We start from the raw sequence: 26308 nt of genomic DNA on the forward strand, positions 1-26308 counted from the left end.
CTTAGAACTTTGGGAAAAGGTCTCTCCCAAGAGTAGGAGTGGGACATTTTGGGAGTATGAGAAAAGAATGGGGAAATGGGTAGAGGTAGAGGCTGGGTGCAAGGTAGAGGCTCAGTTATTTGTGGCATAGATATTAAACCGTCAACCCCCATAATGGAGACCTGAGAGACCTTGGTTTTTCTGGAGTAGGCAGGCATAGCAGAGTAAGTGGTGCCCCTGTCAATGAGAAAGATTGGCATACCTGCCACTGTAAGGTAGAGGTGATGAGAGTCGGGGCCTGGGGCCCTGGGCACCTCCAGTCTTCAGTGGTGAGTCCGAGGCTGGGCAGAGCTAGGTCAGAGAACTCTTGCTTGGGACCAGGAGGGGATCTCCAGATCCCTAGAGGGGAATTTGGGCAGTCGATCTTCCAATGTCCCTTTATGCCACAGCTGGGACATGGACCTGGAGGGGGCCTTGGCTTTAGGCATGAGCAGGTCCAGTGGCCTTCTTGAAGCAGGGCCCAGGAGGCTTCCTTTCTTTGTTGGTTGATGGAGGCTTGGAGTCATGTGGGGCAGTGGCTAAAAGGTGGTATTTGGCTTGATCTTGTTGGGCATTCTCTAGCTTTGCTTGTTCTTCCCGGTTATTGAAAATCTTAAAAGCTAAATTTAAAAGGTCTTGTTGAGGGGTTTGAGGGCCTTCTTCTGCCTTTTTTAGATTCTTCCAGACATCTGGGGATGACTGGGAGATAAAATGGGTGTTAAGAACAATGGTGCCCTCGGCTGAAGTGGGGTCTAATTTTGTATATTTTTGTAGTGTTTCTGTTAACCTGGCTAGAAATTGTGCCCAGTTTTTGTCTAGTCATTGAGTGATTTCCTGGAGCTTATCAAAGCTGATGGCTTTATGCCCTGCCTTTTGAAGACCAGCAATGAGGCAAGCAATCATATGAATACAGGCTGCTCACCCAGGTCTCCCTGCCTGATAACCCCAGTTGGGATCACCTTGGGGGACAACCATTTCCCCTAAGGGCTTAGTGTCATCTGTCCTGTGTATCTCATCAGTATGTGCCTGAGATGCTTGCCATACCCGTTTCTTCTCTTCTAGGAGAAGAGTGGAGGAAAGGATGATGTAAATATTGTGCCAGGTTAAGTTATAAGACTGGATAAGATACTTGAATTCTTTCAGATAATTGTCAGGGTCTGAGGTGAAGGAGCCAAGAAACTTTTCAATCTGAGATAGATCGGTGAGGGAGAATGGGACGTGAACCCAAACAATGCCTTCTGCTCCAGCTACTTCCCATAAAGGGAGGAGTGGAGCAGGGGAAAGAGTGGGGTCCTGCAGTGAAGTTTCCTATTTTAAAGTTATTTGGGACTTGGTACAGGGAAGGGATCTAGGAGGTTGGGGTAGAGCCTTCAGACCCTCAGGGTAGAGGGTGGGCCTGAAGTCTCAGAGCTTATCTCAGACACAGGCTGGGGAGGGGTGTTTGGAGCTGCTGGCATGGCAGAGACCTGCACTTGAGAAGGAGAGAGGGAGGAGGGGACGTAAGGTGGAGGTTGTGGAACTGGATCTGGAGTGGCTGCAAGAGGACTGGGAATGATAGAGGGTAGGCTGTGGTGGGAAGGGTGGAAGGAAGAAGAAGAAAAGTCTGAACAGGGACCGGGAGACACTGTATTAGGAGGATGTGGCCCAACGTGGGCTAAGAGTATTTGAGAAGTAGAACAGGATTCACAGAGAGAGGGTCGAGAGCAAAGAAAGCCTGAACATAATGTATTTCTCCCCACTTGCCATTGTGGCGGCAGAAGCTATTGAGGTCTCGTAGAGTATTATAATGGAGAGTTCCACTTTCTGGCCATTGGGACCTGTTATCAAGTCTGTATTGCAGCCAGAAAGTGTGAGAATAGTAAATAAGTCTTTTTGGTCTTATCTCCCCTTGGAAGCCCAAAGGTTTTAGGTTTCAGAGAAGGCATTCTAGAGGAGTAAATTGTAAGGACTAAGATTGAGAATTTCCCTTGTGGCAGAATAGGAAGGGTAGACAAGGGTGAGGGAAGGTGAAGTGAAAGGTCCAAGAGAAAAGGCATCCCTGTTCTCAGGAACTTCTCAGAGAGTAATAATAGTCTGCTTTGAAATGGGCGCCCCCTACTTCAAAGTCAGATGGGGCACAAGGCCAAAGGCCTGAGGGCCATGGGGATCCTCCCGCCTAACGGTGGGACTTGGAAACAAGGCAAGAGAGAGAGACGATCCAAGAGAATGGGGTTTCACTCCCTTGTAACTGATGGATGAAATGTGGGCTGGTGTGCGGATGTCAGTCCAGCAAGGCAAGTGGAGAGTCCTATCCCGGAGCTCGTCTCAGTTTCTTGGCAAGTTGCAAGGGAGGGGACTACCAGAGGTGGGCTTGTGAAAGGAGCCCACCCAGTTGTGGTGGATCTTCCTTCCCAGGCTCCGGCACCAGAATGTAAGGTGAGTGCAAAGAAAGAGAGAGTGAGCTGGGCAGTCAGGCAAGAAAAGGGAAATTTATTAGAGGGAAAGTAGAGGGTGACTGGCCCTTAAGGAGAACCTGCATCCTCCCTTTCTGATGGAGACCTTCTTATACCCCACCAATGAAAAATTCTCTGAAGGGATGGTCACGTAGCTGCAGGTCTGGAATCTGGTGGTCTTGCAGCTTTGAGAAGATAGGCGCCAGTGAGATAATAGGATGCCATTTGGGCAATTTGGTCAGTCACAAGGATCACTGTAATTTATTCTTTATTTGCAAGGTCAATATAATGAGCCATCTTATCGATGAGACCCCATGTGGGCCCTATCACTGACCACCAAAGAACTGATGGTTTCCAATTATGGTGCTAGAGAAGGCTATTGAGAGCCCCTTGAACAGCAAGGAGATCAAACCTGTCAACATTGAAGGAAATAAACCCTGAATATTCATTGGAAGAACTGATGCCAAAGCTGATGCTCTAATATTTTGGCCACCTGATGCAAAGAGCTGACTCATTGGAAAGGACTCTGATGCTGGCTAAGATTGAGGGTAAGAGGAGGAGAAGTGGGCAGCAGAAGATGAGATGGTTGGATGGCATCACTGGCTCAATGCAGATGAGTTTGAGAAAACTCTGGGAGACGGTGAAGGACAGGGAAGTCTGGTGTGCTGCTGTACTTGGGGTTGCAAAGAGTTAGACACAACCTAGTGACTGATCAGCAAAAACCCTTCTCAAACAAGATGGCATAGTAGAAGAACATGAACTCACTTTTTCTTACAAAAACATCAAAAATAGTAACTAATGCCTGCACAACCATTGGCAAAATAATAATAATGAAAATAATCTGGAACCCATCAAAAAAGATACCCTACATTCAGAGAAAAGAAGAAGCCACAATAAGAATTTAGGAGGGATACAATCATGATAAAATAAAATCCCACACTTGTCTGTTGGGTGGTCCACAAACTGGCAAATAATTATATCACTGAAATCCTCCCACAGGAAGTTCTGAGCCATACATCAGGCTCCCAAGCCTGGGGTCTGGCAACAGGATAAGGAGCCCCCAGTGAACATGTTTTTGTAGCCAGTGGAGTTTAATCACAGGAATTCCACACACTGGAATGACTCAAGCCAAAAAATCAACAGTGTGGAATCACAGACCCAACCATCAGCAGATAGACTGCTTAACATATTCCTGAGCACATTGCTGCTACTGCTACTAAGTCACTTCAGTCATGTCTGACTCTGTGCGACCCCATAGACGGCAGCCCACCAGGCTCCCCTGTCCCTAGGATTCTCCAGGCAAGAACACTGGAGTGGGCTGCCATTTCCTTCTCCAATGCATGAAAGTGAAAAGTGAAAATTAAGTCGATCAGTTGTGTCTGACTCTTAGCAACCCCATGGACTGCAGCCTAGCAGGCTCTTCTGTCCATGGGATTTTCCAGGCAAGACTACTACCCACTAAATACACACCTTGACACAACTCTGCCCACCAGAGGGACAGGACCCAGTGCCATGCACCAATAGGTAGGAACCAGTCCCTCCCACGCGAGAGCCTGCACAAACCTTTTAGACAACCTCACCCACCAAAGGACAAACAACAGAAGGAAGAAGAATTACAATCCTGAAGCCTGCAGAACAGAAACCACAATCACAGAATGTTAGATAAAATGAGATGGCAGAGGAATATTTCCTGGATGAAGGAAGAAGATAAAATCCTAGAAGAATAAGTAAATCAAGTGGGGATAGATAATCTACCAGAAAAAGAATTCAAGATAATGATAGTGAAGATGATCCAAGATCTCAGAAAAAGAACGGAGGTAAAGATCAAGAAGATTAAAAAAAAAAAAAAAATGTTTAACGAGGACTGAGAAAAACTAAAGAACAAACAACTCATGCAGCTCAAGGTCCAAAAAAAAAAAAAAAAAAAAAAAAACAGCAACAACCATGAAAGGGACAGATGACCTAAATAGACATGTCTTTAATGAAAGTTAAATAGATTGCCAGTCAAGGTTTGATGCATGAGACAGGGTGCTCAGGGCCAGTGCACTGGGATGACCCTGAGGTATGGGATAGGGAGGGAGGTGGGAGGGGGGTTCAGCATGGGGAACACATGTACAGCAATGGTTGATTCATGTCAGTGTATGGCAAAAACCACTACAATATTGAAAAAGTCATTAGCCTCCAATTAAAATAAATAATTAAAAAAAAAACACACATCAAAGAGGACATGAAAAGGTACATATCATTGCTAACTATTAGAGAAATGCAAATCAAAACTGCAATAAGATATCAGCTCACACCAGTAAGAATGTCCATCATCAAAATGTCCACAAACAATAAATGTTGGAGACAATGTGTAGAAAATGGAATCCTCCTACACTGTTGGTGGGAATGCATTGAATTAGTGGCACTGCCACTAATGACAATAGTATAGAGTTTCCTCAAGAAACTAAAAATAGAGCTAGTAAATAATCCAGCAATACCATACCTGGGTATATATCCAGAGAAAGTCATTGTTTGAAATTATATGCCCCAGTGTCCATAACAGTGTTGTTTACAGTAGCCAAGCACAACCTAAATGACCATCAACAGGGGAACAGATAAGGAAGAAGTGGTACATATATACAATGAAGTATTACTCAGCTATTAAAAAGAATGAGATAATGTCATTTGTAGCAACATAGATGGACCTGGAGGTTTTCATACAAAGTGAAGTAAGTCAGGCAGAGAAAGACAAATGTAGTATGATATCACTTATGTGCAGAATCTATTAAAAAATAATACAAATGAACTTATTTACAAAACAGAAATAGACTCACGGATTCAGAGAATGAACATTTGGTTATCAGTGGGAAAGGATGGGGGATGGGATAGATTCAGAGTTTGGGATTGACATATACTCACTGCTGTATTTCAATAATCAGCAAGGAACTCTGTTCAATATTTTGTATTAACCCAAATGGGAAAATAGTTTGAAAAACATTAGATACTTGCATATATATAAGGTATTCACATTGCTTACACCTAAAACTAATTCAAAATTGTTAATCAGCTCTATTCTAATATGAATTAAAAATAAAAAAAGAAAAGAAATTATTAACTCTTCTTTTTAAAAAAAATTTTTAAACTCTTCTTCATATTTCTTTATCTTGAGATTGTTTTAGTTCTTCTGGGTCCCTTCAATTTCTATATGATTTTTATGATCAGCTTGTTAATATCACCCAAAAAATTAGCTGAAATATTTTATATGGATTTGACAAAATCTGTAGGCCTGTTTGAGAAGTACTGTCATAAAAAACAATGTTATCTTTAACGCATGAAAACGGGATGTATGTTTACTTAGTTATTTAGATCTTTAATTTCTTTCAACAAAATTTTGTTATTTTTGGAGTCTAAGTTTTGCATTTAGTAGTTTGCTAAATGTATTTCTGAATATTTTCATTATTGTTGATATCATTTTAAATAAAGTGGTTTCTTAAATTTCATTTTGCATTGTTTGTTGATAGTGTGTAGAAACAAAATCCTTATTGTATATAGATCTTGTGTTCTGTGAATATGCTGAACTCAAATTAACTCTAATAATTTTTGTGTGTATGAGTGGATTCCTTAAGAATTAGAGCATAAGGGATAGGGAGTGCAATTTTCTTGGCCACACCAGTTTTGAGTAATCTCTGTCACACTGAGCTGGGTTGTAGAAAGACAATATGTAGCTCATAGCTTAAGTGCCACAGATTCTTTATACCCTTCCCAACATTTTCTTGAATAACAGTTTATTCATTTTCTTTATTCCCTTAGGACTATTTTCAAAGACATTAACACCACCTCCTACCACATCCACATAGTCTCTTGCCCTCTCTCCTACTCATTTTGCAATGAATGCTCTTTAGAAAATTTCTTTTCAATTTTCTTTTCCACTATATATGGATGTTTCTATGAATAGCAAAATTTAATGCACATAGTTGAACTCTTACCATTTACAACAATATGATAAATTAAATTTTCTCTTTATGAAGCATAAAATATAATAGGTCATTGGGTGAGAAGGGAAAACACATTTTGACATTCATTTTGCTGTAACATTGACTGGGCATTTGTGTCTTCTCCCCTTAGCTTATTTTTTGCTGATGTGCTTATAAAGGCTTCCCTTGTGGCTCAGCTGGTTTTACCAGCTGAATCTGCCTGCAATGTGGGAGACCTGGGTTCAATCCCTGGATTGCGAAGATCCCCTGAAGAAGGAAAAGGCTACTCACTCCAGCATTCTGGCTGGAGAATGCCATGGACTGTATAGTCCATGGGGTCACAAACAATCAAACATGACTGAGTGATTTTTTTTTTTTTAATAAAGGCTAGGGCTGCATTTGTGCCTGTAACCAGGCAGTGCTCTTCCCAGTAATCTCTCTGGGGCCACAGATGAACAAAAGCCAGTATGCTGTTTTTTATTATACTGTTTTTATGTATGTTATCTCATTTAATTCTTACAGAAATTCTGTATGTAAATATTATGCCTAGGGCTTCCCTGGTGATTCAGTGGTAAAGAATCTTCCTGCCAATACAGGAGATGTGGGCTCAATCCCTGATTCGGGAAAATTCCACATGCCGCAGAGCAATGAAGCTCATGAGCCACAACTATTGAGCACATATGCCACAACTACTGAAGTCCGCATGCCTTTGAGCCCATGGTCTGCAACAAGACAAGTCACTGCAATGAGACGACCACACATTACAGAGTAGTCTCCCCTCTCCACAACTACAGAAAAGTCTAGGCAGCAACAAAGACCCAAGTCAGCAAAACAAATTAAATAAATTTTAAAAACCCTTAAAAATATTATATCTGACCTACAAACAAATAAACATGCTGACAAAAATTAAAAAAAAAAAAAAAACTAGATGTGGAGGGAAAGGTTTATAACATTTTGAGGGGGATCCAGGATAACATTATGATGTTCATTAGGTTGGGTAGGATTTATTTAACTATACACAAAGAAAGTACGCATACAAAAAATGGAAAGTGATAAATTGGCCACTCTAAACTTAAAATATTCTTCAACATAAGATGTCAAAACAAAATTGATAGTAGGTGACATTAGCAATGTACACTGCTGGGGCAGAATGCAGAAATAACACTTCCAAATTAACAAGATAAACATAAATCAATAAAAGGGGCAATGTCTGCAAATAGGTAATTTAAAAAAAGAATGGCCAATGAACATATAAAAATACTCAACTTCCGAACTAATCAAATAAATGCAAAATATAAAATGAAGATATCATTTCACATCCATTAATGCTGGTCAAAACATCAATCAGACAATAAATGTTGGCAATGATATAGAGAAACAGAAAGTGTAACAAAATGAACTTGGGATCATAATTTGGTACAATTATTCTCAAGAGCAATTTGACAATATCTAGTAAAGTTCAGGATGCACATATTTAACAACCTGAGATTTTCACTTATCAGTGAATTCCAATTTAACATATTTAAAAGCGGAACATTTATAGAAAGAAATGTATAAAAATGTTCATTGTAAGCCTCGTGGTGACAGAAATGAAAAGAAAAATCAATAACTTATAAAAGAATAATTGAGTCTAAATATGCACCAATTGAAAAGTGGATAAATATATTTTGGTATACATTTAATAGAATCTATTCAGCAGTGAAGATGAATTAACTAGATCAAATGTATCAATATGGATAAATCTTTACCACATTAGATAAAACATATGTTACATGTCTAAGTACAATATCATATCATGTATATAAAAAGTTACAACATCAAAGACATTTACTATATTACTAATCAATAAACAGATATACAATGAGTGATTACACAAACTCGCATATGCATGAACAAGCATGAAATTCAATAGTATTCAATAGAGCAATCACTGATGAGGAGAAAGACAAATATCATAGATGAGAGGCACACATGGCACTATAACTATGTTTATAACATTTTCTTTCTTTATGTTTTGCTTGGCATTATTAGTCTTTATTTAATTATGTAATTTTCAGGTATACAGCATTATAATTCTACATCTGTACACACTACAAATTGATCACCACCATGAATGTCATCATCCATAACCACACAGTTGACTTTCTTCACTCATTTTGCCAACACCAAAACAACTTTATCTCTGGTAACCACTAATTTGGTTTATGTATTAGTTTGTTCTTGTTTTGTTTTGTTTCTTCATCTGTTTTATTATTTAGATCCTTCATATGAGTGAAATTGTATAATATTTGTCTTTGACTTTTTGCACTTGGCTTAATACTTTCAAGGTTCATCTATATTATCACAAGTGGCAGGATTTTATCCTTTGTTATGGTGAATACTTTTTCCTTTTAGATACAAGTATAGATATTTATATAATTAGATATGCACACATACACACCACATCTTCCTTACTATTATATTCTTCAATGAACACTTATGTTGTTTCCACATCTCAGCTATTGTAAATAATAGTACAATGAGCATGCAGGCGCACATATCTTTTTGAGTTAGAATTTTTGGATTTGATACCAAAAGAAAAGGCAGAAAAGGCAAAAATATTAAACTAAACTAAAAGCATCTGCACAGCAAAAGAAATCCTTGAAAAATTAAAAAGATAACCTACTGAGTGGGAGACACTATATGTAAGTCATATATCCAATAAAGGTTAATATGCAAAAAGTATGAAGAATTCATATAATTCAACAACTGAAAAACAAATACCTGATTTTAAAATGGGCAAAGGATCTGAACAGATATTTTTCCAAAGAAGAAATACAGATGGCCAACAGGCACATGAAAAGATATTCAACATCACTAATTTTTTGGAAAATGCATATCAAAACCATGAGATATTGCCTCGCACCTGTTAGCTTGGCAATTATCACAAAGATATGCCTGTGTGTGTTCAGTCGTTTCCAACTTTATGCAACTCCATGGACTGTAGCCCACAAGGCCCCTCTGCCCATGGAATTTTCCAGACAAGAATATAGGAGTGGGGTGCCATTTCCTGTTTCAGGGGATCTTCCCAAACCAAGGATCAAAGCCTGGTCTTCTGCATTTCCTCTATTGGCCAGTGCATTCTTTACCACTAGTGCCACCTGGGAAACTCATCAAAAAGATAAGAGATAACAAATGTGGGAGAGGATGTAGAGGAAACAGAACGTTTGTATAGTTAATGGGACAGTAAAGTGGTGCAGGCACTATGGAAAACCGTATGGAGATTCTCAAAAAAAATAAGATTTAAACTATCAAAAAATAAGATTTAAGCTATCATATGAATCAGTAATTCTACTTTGGGGTATTTATCCAAAGAATATGAAAACGGTAATTTGAAAAAATGTATGCATCACTATGGTCACTGCAGTATTTTATTTAAGAAATAATTTGAAAAAAATACGGGATAGTATTAAATTTGGAAGTTCACGCATGGTTGCTTGCTTATAATATTATTTTCTACATGTTCTGCATTTGAAATGCCTCTTAACACAAACCATGTTAGAAATTGTGAAGAATTTCATATGTTAATTTGGAAAAGAGAAAACAGAAGATAAATATTATAGCTCTTTTAAGTATTAGAAGATTGTCAGATAGAATATTGATGAGTCTCACTCTGTGTTTATCTCAATGGTAGAACAGAAAAATGAAAGCTTGACATTATATAGAGAAATATGGTACAAAAGAAGAATTTTTAAATACCTTGACTAGTAGAAATGTGTGTTCCTTTTCTCTAATCCAGCACTCTTACACTTCAAGGAGAAACTTTTATGGATGCTATAGCAGGGATTCCTGTACTAGATGGAAAATTGTATTAAAACTTTTTGATTATCCTCTTTATCTTTATGATTTAATTAAAAGATCATCCTCAAGGAGAAATAAGAGATTGTAATACAACTCAAAATTCGGTGGCTTTTGTGATTCCTTGACTTTAATTTTTTTTAGTAACTTCACAGCATGTTGGTATATTTTGTGACCAGAAGCAATATTAAAAGAAGGGAAAGGCTACCCATTCCAGTATTGTGGCCTGGAGAATTCCATGGACTATATAGCATCAGACATGTCGGACATGTCTGACAGTATCTATATAGTGTCGGACACATCTGACAGCATCGGACACTACTGAGCAACTTTCACTTTAACAGAAAAAAGTTTCAAATCTTCTTGATGGGCAGAATAATGTGACCTAAAATAACAAATATTACATATAAAAATAGGACATTTACAACATATACCCACAGCCCAATTAAAAAAAGAAAATCTATACAATACAAAACAAGGGATTTTTTTTTTTTTTTTTTTGCCCTTGTGAAGAAAACAATGGTGAACTCCATCCCAGACTAAAGATTGAGCAGAATGACAAGATGGTCATTTCATTCCTACAAAGCACTAATATATATCACTGTCTAGAAAATGGAATTGATAGTACAACAGTTATAGATGACATAGTCAAAAATATGAAACCAGAGACAAATTACCAGATGCTAAGGGTATTCACAGCATTGATACATGAAGAAAAATTAGAGGAACTACAGAACTGGAAAAGGTAACTTAAAGGGAAGGGAAAGCAATAGCTCTTGCCAAAGATAAAAATGCTCTCATGTGGAAGAGGTATTAGCTTTAAGACTGATGATTACTTCTGATCAATTTAAAGAGAAAAAAATGTTCTAAAGATGTAAAGATATCCTACAACGCAAAAGACAATCTATTTTGTTACATAGTAAGTTTTCAAGCATTGAGGGTGTTTAAGCTTATATTGGATGACAATTTTCAGGAGAGTTGTCTCTGGTATTTTTACCTGAGGTATGATTCTCCCTAAAGAACAAGGTGAGCATATATTAGTACCAAAGTATTGCCAACATTAGTGGTAAAAGTAAAAGTACCTTTTTATGAAGTCTTGGAAGATTATTATTTATTTAAATAATAGAACCATTCCACTTTGCTTTATCAAGTTGCTTTTGCTTTTATAATTATTTTTTTGTTTTGAAAAATAGCATTATATCTAATTTAAGAAATTAAGAAAATGTATGTAGGAAAATGGAAATAACACAGTTTGTTGTACCATACCAAATTATGCACACCAGCTGAATATCATTCTAGGTAACGAGTTAGAAAAATATAAAGGTAGATGGATGGATGGATGGATGGATAGGTAGGTATTCAAATAAATAACGATAGATGTATAAACTAATAATAGGAAATGCTTTAAAAGTATTGGACCATAATGTATGGATTATTTTAAAAAATGTATTCAATGGAAATTTATACATGAATTTAACAGAAGAAGAAGGGCTTCTCCGATGGCTCAGTGGGTAAAGAATATGCCTCCAATGCAGGAGACTTGGGAGATGTGGGTTTGATTCCTCTATTGGGAAGATCCCATGGAGAAGGGAATGGCTACCCCCTCCAGTATTCTTACCTAGAGAATACCATGGACAAAGGAACCTGGAGGGCTTCAGTCTAAAGGGTCACAAAGATTCAGACATGACTGAGTAACTACACACACATAAACCAAACAGAGCAAGAAACTGAAAATGAAGGAAATACTAAAGATTTGTGGGGGGGGGGGGAATTCTGCTTTTTTTTTTTAATTTATTTTTATTAGTTGGAGGCTAATTACTTTACAATATTGTAGTGTTTTTTGCCATACATTGACATGAATCAGCTATGAATTTACATGTGTTCCCCATCCTGATCCCCGCTCCCATCTCCCTTCTCATCCCATCCCTCCGGGTCATCCCAGTGCACCAGCCCTTAGCACTTGTCTCATGCATCCAAACTGGACTGGAGATTTGTTTCACACTTGATAGTATACTTGTTTCAATGCTATTCTCTCAGATCATCCCACCCTCGCCTTCTCCCATAGAGTATAAAAGTCTGTTTTATACATCTATGTCTCTTTTTCTGTTTTGCATATAGGGTTATTGTTACCATCTTTCTAAATTCCATATATATGTGTTAGTATACTATATTGGTGTTTATCTTTCTGGCTTACTTCACTCTGCATAATGGACTCCAGTTTCATTCATCTCATTAGAACTGATTCAAATGAATTCTTTTTAATGGCTGAGTAATATTCCATGGTGTATATGTACCACAGCTTCCTTATCCATTCGTCTGCTGATAGACATCTAGGTCACTTCCATGTCCTGGCTATTGTAAACAGTGCTGCAATGAACATTGGGGTGCATGTGTCTCTTTCAGATCTGGTTTCCTCGGTGTGTATGCCCAGCAGTGGGATTGCTGGGTCATATGGCAGTTCTATTTCCAGTTTTTTTAAGGAATCTCCACACTGTTCTCCATAGTGGCTGTACTAGTTTGCATTCCCACCAACAGTGTAAGAGGGTTCCCTTTTCTCCACACCCTCTCCAGCATTTATTGCTTGTAGACTTTCGGATAGCAGCTATTCTGACTGGCGTGTAATGGTACCTCATTGTGGTTTTGATTTGCATTTCTCTAATAATGAGTGATGTTGAGCATCTTTTCATGTGTTTGTTAGCCATCTGTATGTCTTCTTTGGAGAAATGTCTGTTTAGTTCTTTGGCCCATTTTTTGATTGGGTCGTTTATTTTACTGGAATTGAGATACAGGAGATGCTTGTATATTTTTGACATTAATCCTTTGTCTGTTGCTCCATTTGCTATTATTTTCTCCCATTCCTAAGGCTGTCTGTTTGCCTTGCTTATAGTTTCCTTTGTAGTGCAAAGTCTTTTAAGTTTCATTAGGTCCCATTTGTTTATTTTTGCTTTTATTTCCAATTTTCTTGGAGGTGAGTCATAGAGGATCTTGTTGTGAGTTATGTCAGAGAGTGTTTTGCATATGTTCTCCTCTAGAAGTTTTATAGTTTCTGGTCTTACATTTAGATCTTTAATCCATTTTGAGTTTGTTTTTGTGTATGGTGTTAGAAAGTGTTCTAGTTTCATTCTTTTACAAGTGATTGACCAGCATTCCCAGCACCACTTGTTAAAGAGGTTGACTTTTTTCCATTGTATATTCTTGCCTCTTTGTCGAAGATAAGGGGTCCATAGGTACGTGGATTTATCTCTGAGCTTTCTATTCTGTTCCATTGATCTATATTTCTGTCTTTGTTCCAGTACCATACTGTCTTTATGACTGTGGCTTTGTAGTAGAGCCTGATGTCAGGCAGGTTGATTCCTCCAGTTCAATACTTCTTCCTCAAGATTCTTTTCGCTTTTCAGGGTTTTATGTATTTCCATACAAATTGTGAAATTAATTCTTCTAGTTCTGTGAAAAATACCCTTTGTAGCTTGATAGGGATGGCATTGAATCTATAGATTGCTTTCAATAATATACTCATTTTCACAATATTAATTCTTCTAATCCATGAACAGGGTATATTTCTCCATCTATTTGTGTCCTCTTTGATTTCTTTCATCAGTGTTTTATAGTTTTCTATATATAGGTCTTTCGTTTTTTAGGTAGATACACTTCTCAGTATTTCATTATTTTCATTGCAATGGTAAATGGCATTGTTTCCTTAATTTCTCTTTCTGTTTTCTCATTGTTAGTGTATAGGAATGCAAGGGATTTCTGTGTGTTAATTTTATATCCTGAAACTTTACTATATTCATTGATTAGCTCTAATAATTTTCTGGTAGAGTCTGTATGGTTTTCTATGTAGAGGATCATGCCATCTGCAAACAGTGAGAGTTTTACTACTTCTTTTCCTATCTGGATTCATTTTATTTCTTTCTCTGCTCTGATTGTTGTGGCCAACACTTCCAAAGCTATGTTGAATAGTAGTGGTGAGAGAGGGACCCTTGTCTTGTTCCTGACTTTAGCAGAAATGCTTTCAATTTTTCACCATTGAAGATAATGTTTGCTGTGGGTTTGTCATATATAGCTTTTATTATGTTGAGGTATGTTCCTCCTATGTCTGCTTTCTGGAGAGTTTTTATCATAAATGGATGTTGAATTTTGCCAAAGCCTGTTTTGAATCTATTGAGATAATCATATGGTTTTTATCTTTCAATTTGTTAATGTGGTGTATTACATTGATTGATTTGCAGATATTAAAGAATCTGTGTGTTCCTGGGATAAAGCCCACTTTGTCATGATGTATGATCTTTTTAATAAGTTGTTGGATTCTGTTTGCTAGAATATTGTTAAGGATTTTTGCATCTATGCTCATAGTGATATTGCCCTGTAGGTTTCTTTTATTGTGGCACATTTGTCTGGTTTGGTCATTAGGGTGATGGTGGCCTCATAGAATGAGTTTGGAAGTTTACCATCTTCTGCAATTTCCTGGAAGAGTTTGAGTAAGATAAGTGTTAGCTCTTCTCTAAATTTTTGGTAGAATTCATCTGTGAAGCCACCTGTCCTGGGCTTTTGTTTGCTGGAAGATTTCTGATTATAGTTTCTATTTCCGTGCTTGTGATGGGTATGTTAATATCTTCTATTTCTTCTTGGTTCAGTTTTGGAAAGCTATACTTTTCTAATAATTTTTCAGTTTCTTCCAAGTTGTCCATTTTATTGGCATAGAGCTGCTGGTAGTATTCTTTTATGATCCTTTGCATTTCAGTGTTGTCTGTTGTGATCTCTCCATTTTAATTTCTAATTTTGTTAATTTGGTTCTTCTCCCTTTGTTTCTTGATGAGTCTGGCTAATGGTTTGTCAATTTTATTTATCTTTTCAAAAAAAACAGCTTTTAGCTTTGTTGATTTTTGCTATGGTTTCTTTTGTTTCTTTTGCATTTATTTCTGCCCTAATTTTTAAGATTTCTTTCCTTCTACTAACCCTGGGGTCTTTCATTTCTTCCTTCCCTAGTTGCTTTAGGTGTAGAGTTAGTTTATTTATTTGACTTTTTTCTTGTTTCTCAAGGTAAGCCTGTATTGCTATGAACTTTCCCCTTAGCACTGCTTTTACATAGGTTTTGGGTTGTTGTGGTTTCATTTTAATTCATTTCTATGCATATTTTGATTTCTTTTTTTATTTCATCTATGATTTGTTGGTTTTTCAGAAGCCTGTTATTTAGCCTCCATATGTTGGAATTTTTAATAGTTTTTTTTCCCCTGTAATTGAGATCTAATCTTACTGCATTGTGGTCACAAAAGATGACAAGAATGATTTCATTTTTTTTGAATTTACCAAGGCTAGATTTATGGCCTAGGATGTGATCTATTCTGGAGAAGGTTCTGTGTACACTTGAGATAAAGGTGAAATTGATTGTTTTGGGGTGAAATGTCCTATAGATATTAATTAGGTCTAATTGGTTCATTTTGTCATTTAAAGTTTGTGTTTCCTTGTTAATTTTCTGTTTAGTTGATCTATCCTTAAGTTTGAGTGGTTATTAAATATCCCACTATTATTGTGTTATTGTTGATTTCCCCTTTCATACTTGTTACCATTTGCCTTACATTTGTGGTGCTCCTATGTGAGACGCATATATATTTATAATTGTTATATCTTCTTCTTGGATTGATCCTTTGATCATTATGTAGTGTCCTTCTTTGCCTCTTTCACAGCCTTTATTTTAAATTCTATTTTATCTGATATGAGTATTGTGACTCCTGCTTTCTTTTGGTCTCCGTTTGCATAAAATATTTTTTCCAGCCCTTCACTTTCAGTCTGTATGTGTCCCTTGTTTTGAGGTGGGTCTCTTGTAGACAACATATATAGGGGTCTTGCTTTTGTATCCGTTCAGCCAGTCTTTGTCTGTTGGTTGGGGCATTCAACCCATTTACACTTAAGGTAATTATTGATAGGAATGATCCCATTGCCATTTACTTTGTTGTTTTGGGTTTACGTTTATACAGCCTTTCTGTGTTTCCTGTCTAGAGAAGATCCTTTAGCATTTGTTGAAGAGTTTGTTTGGTGGTGCTGAATTCTCTCAGCTTTTGCTTGTCTGTAAAGCTTTTGAATTCTCCTTCATATCTGAATGAGATCCTTGCTGGGTACAGTAATCTGGGTTGTAGGTTATTCTCTTTAATTACTTTAAGTATGTCCTGCCATTCCCTTCTGGCCTGAAGGGTTTCTATCGATAGATCAGCTGTTATCCTTATGGGAATCCCCTTGTGTGTTATTTGTTGTTTCTCCCTTGCTGCTTTTAATATTTGTTCTTTGTGTTTGATCTTTGTTAATTTGATTAATATGTGTCTTGGGGTGTTTCACCTTGGGTTTATCCTATTTGGGACTCGCTGGGTTTCTTGGACTTTTGTGACTATTTCCTACCCCATTTGGGGGAAGTATTCAGTTATTATCTCCTCAAGTATTTTCTCATGGCCTTTATTTTTGTCTTCTTCTTCTGGGACTCCTATGATTCGAAAGATAGGGTATTTCACATTGTCCCAGAGGTCCCTAAAGTTGTCCTCATTTCTTTTGATTCTTTTTCCTTTTTTCCTCTCTGCTTCATTTATTTCACCATTTTATCTTCTACCTCACTTATCCTATCTTCTGCCTCTGTTATTCTACTGGTGGTTCCCTCCAGTATTTGATCTCATTTATTGCATTTTTCATTTTTTATTTATTTATTTATTTTTCTTAGTTGGAGGCTAATTACTTCAGAACATTTCAGTGGGTTTTGTCATACATTGATATGAATCAGCCATAGATTTACACGTATTCCCCATCTCGATCCCCCTCCCACCTCCCTCTCCACCCGATTCCTCTGGGTCCTCCCAGTACACCAGGCCCGAGCACTTGTCTCATGCATCCCACCTGGGCTGGTGATCTGTTTCACCATAGATAGTATACATGCTGTTCTTTTGAAACATCCCACCCTCACCTTCTCCTACAGAGTTCAAAAGTCTTTTCTGTATTTCTGTGTCTCTTTTTCTGTTTTGCATATAGGGTTATCATTACCATCTTTCTAAATTCCATATATATGTGTTAGTATGCTGTAATGTTCTTTATCTTCCTGGCTTACTTCACTCTGTATAATGGGCTCCAGTTTCATCCATCTCATTAGGACTGATTCAAATGAATTCTTTTTAACGGCTGAGTAATATTTCATGGTGTATATGTACCACAGCTTCCTTATCCATTCATCTGCTGATGGGCATCTAGGTTGCCTCCATGTCCTGGCTATTATAAACAGTGCTGCGATGAACATTGGGGTGCACGTGTCTCTTTCAGATCTGGTTTCCTCAGTGTGTATGCCCAGAAGTGGGATTGCTGGGTCATATGGCAGTTCTATTTCCAGTTTTTTAAGAAATCTCCACACTGTTCTCCATAGTGGCTGTACTAGTTTGCATTCCCACCAACAGTGTAAGAGGGTTCCCTTTTCTCCACACCCTCTCCAGCATTTATTGCTTGTAGACTTTTGGATAGCAGCCATTCTGACTGGCGTGTAATGGTACCTCATTGTGGTTTTGATTTGCATTTCTCTAATAATGAGTGATGTTGAGCATCTTTTCATGTGTTTGATAGCCATCTGTATGTCTTCTCTGGAGAAATGTCTGTTTAGTTCTTTGGCCTATTTTTTGATTGGGTCATTCATTTTTCTGGAATTGAGCTTCAGGAGTTGCTTGTATATTTTTGAGAATTATCCTTTGTCTGTTTCTTCATTTGCTATTATTTTCTCCCAATCTGAGGGCTGTCTTTTCACCTTACTTATAGTTTCCTTTGTAGTGCAAAAGCTTTTAAGTTTCATTAGGTCCCATTTGTTTATTTTTGCTTTTATTTCCAATATTCTGGGAGGTGGGTCATAGAGGATCCTGCTGTGATTTATGTCGGAGAGTGTTTTGCCTATGTTCTCCTCTAGGAGTTTTATAGTTTCTGGTCTTACATTTAGATCTTTAATCCATTTTGAGTTTATTTTTGTGTATGGTGTTAGAAAGTGTTCTAGTTTCATTCTTTTACAAGTGGTTGACCCAGTTTTCCCCGCATTTTTCATTTTTAATTGACTCCTTTTTATTTCTTCTAGGTCCTTGTTAAACATTTCTTGCATCTTTTCAATCCTTGTCTCCAGGCTATTTATCTGTAACTCCATTTTGTTTTCAAGATTTTGAGTCATTTTTATTATCATTATTCTAAATTCTTTTTCAGTTAGATTCCCTATCTCCTCCTCTTTTGTTTTGCTTGGTGGGCATTTTTCATATTCATTTACCTGCTGGGTATTTCTCTGACTTTTCATCTTATTTAGATTGTTGTGTTTGGGGTGCCCTTTCTGTATTCTGGTAGTCTGTGGTTCCTTTTTATTGTGGAGTTTTCTGCCAGTGGGTGAGGTTGGACGATTGGCTTGTCAAGGTTTCCTGGTTAGAGAAGCTTGCGTTGATGTTCTGGTGGGTGGAGATGGATTTTTTCTCTCTAGAGTGCAATGGAGTGTCCGGTAGTGAGTTTTGAGGTGGGTCTACGGGTTTGGTGTGACTTTGGGCAGCCTGTATATTGATGCTCAGGACTGTGTTCCTGAGTTGCTGGAGAATTTGCATGGTATGTCTTGCTCTGGAACTTATTGGCTCTTGGGTGCTGGTTGGTTTCAGTGTAGGTATGGAGGCTTTTGGATGATCTCTTATTAATTAATGTTGCCTGTTGTCAGGAGTTCTCTGGTGTTCTCAGGTTTTGGGCTTAAGCCTCCTGCCTCTGGATTTCAGTCTCATTCTTCCAGTAGCCTCAAGACTTCTCCATCCATACATCACTGATAATAAAACTTCTATGTTAATGTTGAAAAGATTCTCCACAGTGAGGGACACCCAGAGAGGTTCACAGAGTTACATGAAGAAGAGGAGAGTGAGGAAGGAGATAGACGGGAGCAGGAGGAGAAAAGTGGGACTCAAGAGGAGAGAGTCAGATCTAGGCAGTACTCTGTCCCCTAAGTGTTCTCAACAGCCCAGAACACCCACAGAGATTCACAGAAATGGATTGAGAAGAGAAGGGGGAGGGAGGAAATAGAGGTGATCTGGGGGAGAAAAAGAAGAGTCAAAAGGGAGAGAGAGTAATCAAACCAGTAATCACACTCCTGAGTAAAAATGGGTACTGAAGATTGAATTCTTAAATGTCCAAAATTGATATTAAATACTGAAAAATAGAGATTAAAAATCTGAAGTAGAGGTTAGACTCTTAAAAATGCAATATTAAAAAAAAGCAAAACACAAAAAATTTAAGAAATATATATAAAGTTCGCTTTAAAAATAGGGTCCTTTTCTTCCCAAGGTTATAGTGGGTTATAAAAATGAAAATTAAGGAGTAATAGAGGAGTAATAGAGGACATAAAAAAAAAAGAAAAAAATTAATAAAAAAAATAATAATAGTAAAAATATATCTCGGAATTTCTTTGGAGCTGTTGTGGGCAGTGTGGGTTCAGTTCAGTTTCACATAGTTCCTTTTTTCCAGCTTATAGTTTTCAGTATCTATAGGCCCCTTCCAATGTAGTCAGTGTTAACTACAGGGATTTTAATCTGTTGCACCTGCCACTTCTAAAACGGTTCCCTTCATTTATTTGGCTTCTGTTTGCAGGTCTCTACAGTGTCTAACTTCCGCCCTGACACAAGGGGGTGGAGTTGGTCTCTGGTTTATGTTCACTTGTTCAGTCGTGCTGTGGGGAAGGAGGGGCACTGCAGACAAATATCACTGGTGTGTGGGGGGAGCACTCGCAGTGTTCCTGCCACACTGGGTTTGCCCCCTGCTCATGGCATGTGTGCTCTCGGCATCTACACTGCTCAGGCTCCAGGTTGCTCTACAGGGAGCGGGCCCTGAGTTGGGTGCATTTCCCAGGCCTAAGCCACTCAGATTCAGGTTCTCAGGTACTCCACAAAGGCGCAGACTTGATTGGGCCTGCGTTTTGTGCCTTCTCCAGTCCAAGCAGCTCAGGCGACCAGGAGCTTGAGAAGCGCACTCTCTTCAGGTGCAGTGCGACTTCTCCCCTCCCCGGTCCGAGCTTCAGTTTCCGGGAGCGCCCGGTCCAGTGTGCCTTGTGTCTCTTCTGGGTAGCTGATATCTGGGTGCAACCCTCCTGGCAGATGTCAACCATCCAGAATCTCAGGAAGTGTTTGGTAAAACCTGGAAGCTTGTTTGCAGTTTGGTAGGGGATGCCATCTCTGGGGCCGAGTTTGCCCCTTCCCAGCTCTGGCTGGCGCCTGCCTTCCCCTGCCTCCTGCCTCCTGCCTCCAGCAGGGGATGGGCTGGTCTGCAGCTGGCTAGCTCTTCTCTGGTATTGCTCAGTCGTTTGTTCTGTGGCTGTGCCTTGGGTTAGGGCTTTTCACAGGTTAATTATCACTCTCTCTTTCTTGCTATCCCACAGTTTAAGTTGCTATCTCACGTTAGCTCCCTCAGATTGCACTCAGGGCATTCAGGTCTTCTCCTTACCCTAAGCAATGCCTCCCCTTCCTCTCTGTTGAGCCCCCACTTGCTGGTGGTGGATGCGAGTGTCTGGGGTACTTTTCTGCTGGGAGTTGCTTTTAGGCATGTAATCTGTGGGTTTTATTTATTTTTCCTCCTGGTTAGGTTGCCCTCTGAGATTCGAAAACTTCCCCCAGACCCTCCGGTGAGAGTGTTTCCTGATGTTTGAAACTTCCTCTATTAAGACTCCCTTCCTGGGATGGATCTTCGTCCCTACCTCTTTTGTCTCTCTTTTTATCTTATGTTTTGTCCTACCTCCTTTCGAAGGCAATGGGCTGCTTTTCTGGGTGCCTGATGTTCTCTGCTAGTGATCAGAAGTTGTTTTGTGGAGTTTTCTCAGTGTTCAAATGTTCTTTCCATGAAAGTGTGGGGGACAAAGTGGGCTCCCTGTGCTATTCCTCTGCCATCTTAGCTCCTCCTCCCAAGATTTTTAAAAATATTACTTCATCATAAGAAATTATTTCTTTGACTAATAGCTCTCAGTATATTCTCTGCTTCTATGAGTTAAACTATTTTAGATTCCTCATGTAAGTAGTAGCATATAGTATTTGTCCTTCTGTATCTGGCCTATTTTACTTAACCCAAGTTCTAGAGAACTACTATGTAACATAGCACCTATAGTTAATAATACTGTATTATATACTTTAAAATTAGCCAAGAGGGTAGATCATATATTGTGTTCTTATCACACAAAAATATTAATAGCAATAAAAAAAAGAAAGAGAAAACTTTTGGAGGTGATGAATATGTTTATGGCTTTGATTTTATGGATGTATAAAAAAAGTGAAAATGTTAGTCACTTAGTTGTGTCTGACTTTTTGCAACCCAATGGGTACTTGCTAGGCTCCTCTGTCCATGGAATTCTCCAGGCAAGAATACTGGAGTGAGTAACCATTCCATTTCCAGGAGATCTTCCCGACCCATGGATTGAACTGGGGTATCCTGCATTGCAGGCAGATTATTTACTGTCTGAGCCACCAGGGAAACCATGGATATATATTTATCTCCAAACTCATCAATTTGTATTCATTAAGTATGTATCACTTTTTAATATCAATAATATTTCAACAGTGTGTTTTTTTAATAAGTTGTTTCTTGATATTTATCTGTAAGTATAAGAAAATAGATTCTGAAAAAAAAAAGTTTTCATTTTGTATCTTTAATTCCTCTTAAGTTTACAGAGTATCCGTTGGTTCTGTGGTATAAAAGACAAACAGTATTCTTACGTGTTGTCCTACCTCCCTCTCTTCCTTTTCCTGACTTGAGATTTATGCTATTATTTTTACACCATCAAGATTTATAGTATTTAATTATCTTTTGTTATTCTAATTTGCTCCTTTATAATTATATGATTTGCTTTTATTTTATATTTCTCTTACTCATTTCATTTCATCATTAAGGTGTTTTTATTTTTTTCCTCAAAAACCTTTCACAAGTATTACTTCTTCAATTCTTTCATATCTTTGAATGCTTATTGCCTTTATGTTTCACCATTTTTTTCCTTAGGGAAGAATTATTGGATCACATTTTCCTTAGAAATAAAATGTTTTTCTTGAAATTCAGTCACCTAACCATAAACATGTCTTACTGTGATCATTTCATGTCAATTATTCCTGGAAACTTTTTGTAGCTTTTTCTTCATTTCCTGGAAAGTCACTTATACTATATATTTTAATAATTTTCCTAATCTGTAGGTTGAGTTCTTTATTTTAGACACAGCAGTTATCCACGTAAGACATGGTTTTTGTCTTCCATATCTATTTTTTTCTGCTTATTTGGTCTTTCATAGTTGTGTTCACTGTAATATGAAAGATTTTCTTTCATATTAGTAACTTGCTTTTTATCCATATATGTTCTTTACTCTTTCTAGTTTATTAATTACCTAAAGAAGCTTTGATTCTTGATTTATTGTCAATAATCTCATTTGTTTAATCCAAGCTAATCTAGAATAAAAATATTTATGGTGACTTTCCTTGTGTTCCTTGGCTTATGTTTTCTTTAGATATAATTTCATTCTCTGTCTTTTGTATTAACAGTGTCTCACATTTTTTTTTTTTTTTTATTTGCTGTAACACATTGCCACAATACCCATGCTAATTTTTTTTTTTTTTTTAGCTTTTTCACACTGTGGAATCCTTGAAGCTTTGTTCTCATTTAAGATGGGTGATTTTAACTCCCTTGCCAATGCTTTTGAGAGTTAAATATTTCCTCTAAGGACTAGTTGTTTGAGACTGGCCCCATCCACTTTTTCTGTAGTCTGCCTTCATGGAGAGAAGAAAGGACAATTTTGTGCTGGGATTCCTTTTCCCAGGTTTTGTTTTATCTGCTACACCAAGATATACTCTCCTAATTGAAAAATGTATTCCATTCACTTAGTATATATCCTCCAACTTAAAATTCACTCCATTAATTCTTCAATTAGCCTTAGAATCTTCACTTCTGTCAGAAAAATTCAGTCTCACAACTTCCTGTTTTACACTTGAGAAATTGAACATTTTCTGCAGTATCAATAAGCAAAGGATGTCACTGTCATCAGCAATTGTAGCCACAGTTGATAGTGAGCTTTTGAGCCCTGAGGGAATGCAGGAAGTAAAGAATACCTGCCACCTAGCAGGCACCAGGCTGAAGCCACTCCTTATGATAAGTCTTGAGGAAACTCAGGGTGTGAAAAAAACAGGATACTGACTGGAAATAACTGAAATGCATATCAAAGAAATTATTTCAGTGAGCCCAGATTCTTGCATCTTACTCATACATAGTAAAATGTTGAATTCCTTAACTTGGGATATCTGGTTTTAATTTATAATAAGTTTTTGATGTTCAAACAACCTGACCTTTGTTGCAAAACTTCTATGTAATCTGACTCCTCCTCCCCATCTCCTCAGAGCAGTTCTCTCAGGGTGACTTGAGGTGCTGTCTCCTGGGCTTAAGTCCTAAAAATTCCCACAGATTAAAACATAACTCTTAACTTTTAGTTTGTGAAAAAGTTTTTTTAAGGACACACACTTATGTCTCCCGCATCTGTTTTCTCTAAGAGAGTCAAAATATGCTGTCTGCTTGGTCGCTCAGCATTGTCAAACCTTTGCAACCCCATAGACTGTAGCCCGCCAGCCTCCTCTATCTATGGGGATTCTCCAGGCAAAATACTGGAGTGGGTTGCCATGCTTTCCTCCATGGGATCTTCCAACCCAGGGATCGAATCCAGGTCCCCCACATTGCAGGCAGATTCTTTACTGATGAGCCACCAGGGAAGCCCAAGAATACTGGAGTGAGTAGCCTATCCCTTCTCCAGAGGATCTTCCCAACCCAGGAATTGAACTGGAGTCTCCTGCATTGCAGGAGGATTCTTTACCAGCTAAGCTACCAGGAAGCCTAAGAGAGTCAAAATAAGGATACCCAATTAGTCTGCTTTTCCATTTGGCAAAATGTGTGAAAATTCTCAGGGTTTTGTGGAATCATCATTAGTTTCTGAAGTGTTGGAGTGAGGTGGACCTTGTTATATTTCTCTCTAATAGCTGTTTCTCCACAATATCACTTCTTTCTTTTCTTGGTTACCACTTTTTAAAACTAATTACATTGGGTTATGCCTCTAGTTTAGGTTTTGATTTTTTTTCTTATTAATTAAAAAAATATGTTTTTGTTATTTCCCCCTTGTTAATATTTGTTGAGTTTTATTAATCTTTCTTTTAAATAAGAATATGAGAAAGATTAGAGGAATAATATTCTCTTAGGGAGTTTTCTTCTCTTCCATTTAAAACTGAAGATCTGAAGATTTGCCTTTACATGGCCCAAATTTAAAATCATTAGAAAATGAGAAGATGACCTTGAGCCTTATGGCTAATTATAAATAACATCTCCTGAACTGTTCTAAAATATAAAGATGCACTACTCACAAAAGTATGAAGTTTGTTTCCCATAGAGGTAATGGATACCTAGATCACAAAAAAATTATATGAAAAATATAAGACTTTGCTAAATGAACATGTTTTATGTGTGCAAGTAATGTCAGAAGTTTTATTTAAAGTCAAAAAGCAAAGATCTATAGTTTCCTTGGAGTTTTTTATATTTATTTTTCATTACTATTTCATTTTGTTCTCATCCACTATATTTCCAATATCAAAATATTAACATTTATTCATGTGGTATCATTTTGGTCTTTTATATAACCTAATACAGCAAGAATGTGAACAAATGGAAAAAAAATTGCCACCTAATTGTATAAATTAGAGATGAAAAAGATATATTGATTATCTTGTCCAGTGTCTTTCATTTTTTCTAAATATTTGTTTTGTTTTTTATAAAAGTCATGGTTTTGCTACTAGACAAAAAGCACATTTATTTGGTTTTATGCTGAATGTTTAAATAAAAATTCAACCCTATCAGCCAATACAAAGTCCTATTTTAAATTTATGATGTTCAGCTAATTTTATGCATTTTATCCTCCTAGCAATCATGTGTGCATGCTATCATTTTTTTTTTCCAGTAAGAAAATGTTGTATATGAGTTCGAAGTTATTTCAATGTAACCTAAAGCCTGACTCAGTAAACATTCTGACAGGAAGAGAGTAAAGTCTAAGTGATTTTGGCAGTTATAATATTATGCCCAATTGTTACAGCAGGCAACTGACTGGGTAAGAGCAGAGAAATGGGAGCAGGGGCCAGGTGGCAGGAAATCAGGCATCTTGTAAACAGCAGGGGTTCATGGACAGACAAAGAAAAGCAGGAAACCTCCAGACCCAGACTGACAGGAAACCACACACTTTAGGTGATGAGTGTCCTGGTAGCAGACAAAGAAAGGTGGAGAAAGATGAGAATCTCCTGCATCCAAACATAAACTTATGTTCCTTATGCTCTCATTACAATAAAATTAGCCTTAAAGATAAGAAGTACCCATCATGCTCTGAGGACATAACACTTCTAATCTAAGCTAAATAAGGACAAAAGTCCCTCCTACCCTGAGGAAGATGGAGCCGAAAAGAAAATCAGGGAATACGACCCCTACACTCCCCCTTCCCCAGTGAATACTCTGCTCCTTCATTTGTATGTCCCTCATAACTGGCTTGCCAAGAAACCCAGGGTAGCAACTTCTCGCCTTTTTACCTGCTCTCCCTCTGAAAGTATATTCTGGCTTAAATAAACTCTCACTTTACTTTCTCAACCTCCCTGCTTCTCTGAATTCTTTCACTATGAAGAAAGCACCTCAAATTTACTGGGAACACAATAACAAATTTTACTTCTAGGTAATTAATCTGTAGGACACACATTCCTAGGCAATATGTTAACAGCCAAAATTATGTATAACTTCAAAAATACTTTAACTACTCTCTCATATTGCTTTTTAATATAAGTTTCTATTCTGTTTTAACATAACACAAAATCCAGAAATTTGTTTATGTTGAATTTTCACTGAGGTAGTAAAGTCCCTGAAATTGTGAATGCATCTCATTTGTAAGTATAAAGTCAGAATTAAGAACTTAGATGCCAAAAGTAATACTAATATGTATGTCCATCAAACACAGAAGCAAAAACAGATGAGGAGTCACTGGCTATATGTATTATTTAGACAGTT

General features: G+C 37.6%; 1 protein-coding gene across 1 annotated transcript in view; it reads right to left on the reverse strand.

Annotated features, from left to right (window-relative positions):
- Window positions 1-459: 459 nt before the first annotated feature.
- Window positions 460-26308, reverse strand: part of DACH2 (dachshund family transcription factor 2) — a 933902-nt gene continuing 908053 nt past the window's right edge. The window contains exons 13-14 of the mRNA XM_061137595.1: window positions 1762-1847; window positions 460-717 (exon numbers count right to left, since the gene is read on the reverse strand). Of these exons, the coding sequence (XP_060993578.1) occupies window positions 460-717; window positions 1762-1847 (344 nt within the window). The remainder of the gene's footprint in view (window positions 718-1761; window positions 1848-26308) is intronic.

Source organism: Dama dama, chromosome X (genome assembly GCF_033118175.1).
Source record: "Dama dama isolate Ldn47 chromosome X, ASM3311817v1, whole genome shotgun sequence".
Taxonomy (NCBI): Eukaryota; Metazoa; Chordata; class Mammalia; order Artiodactyla; family Cervidae; genus Dama; species Dama dama.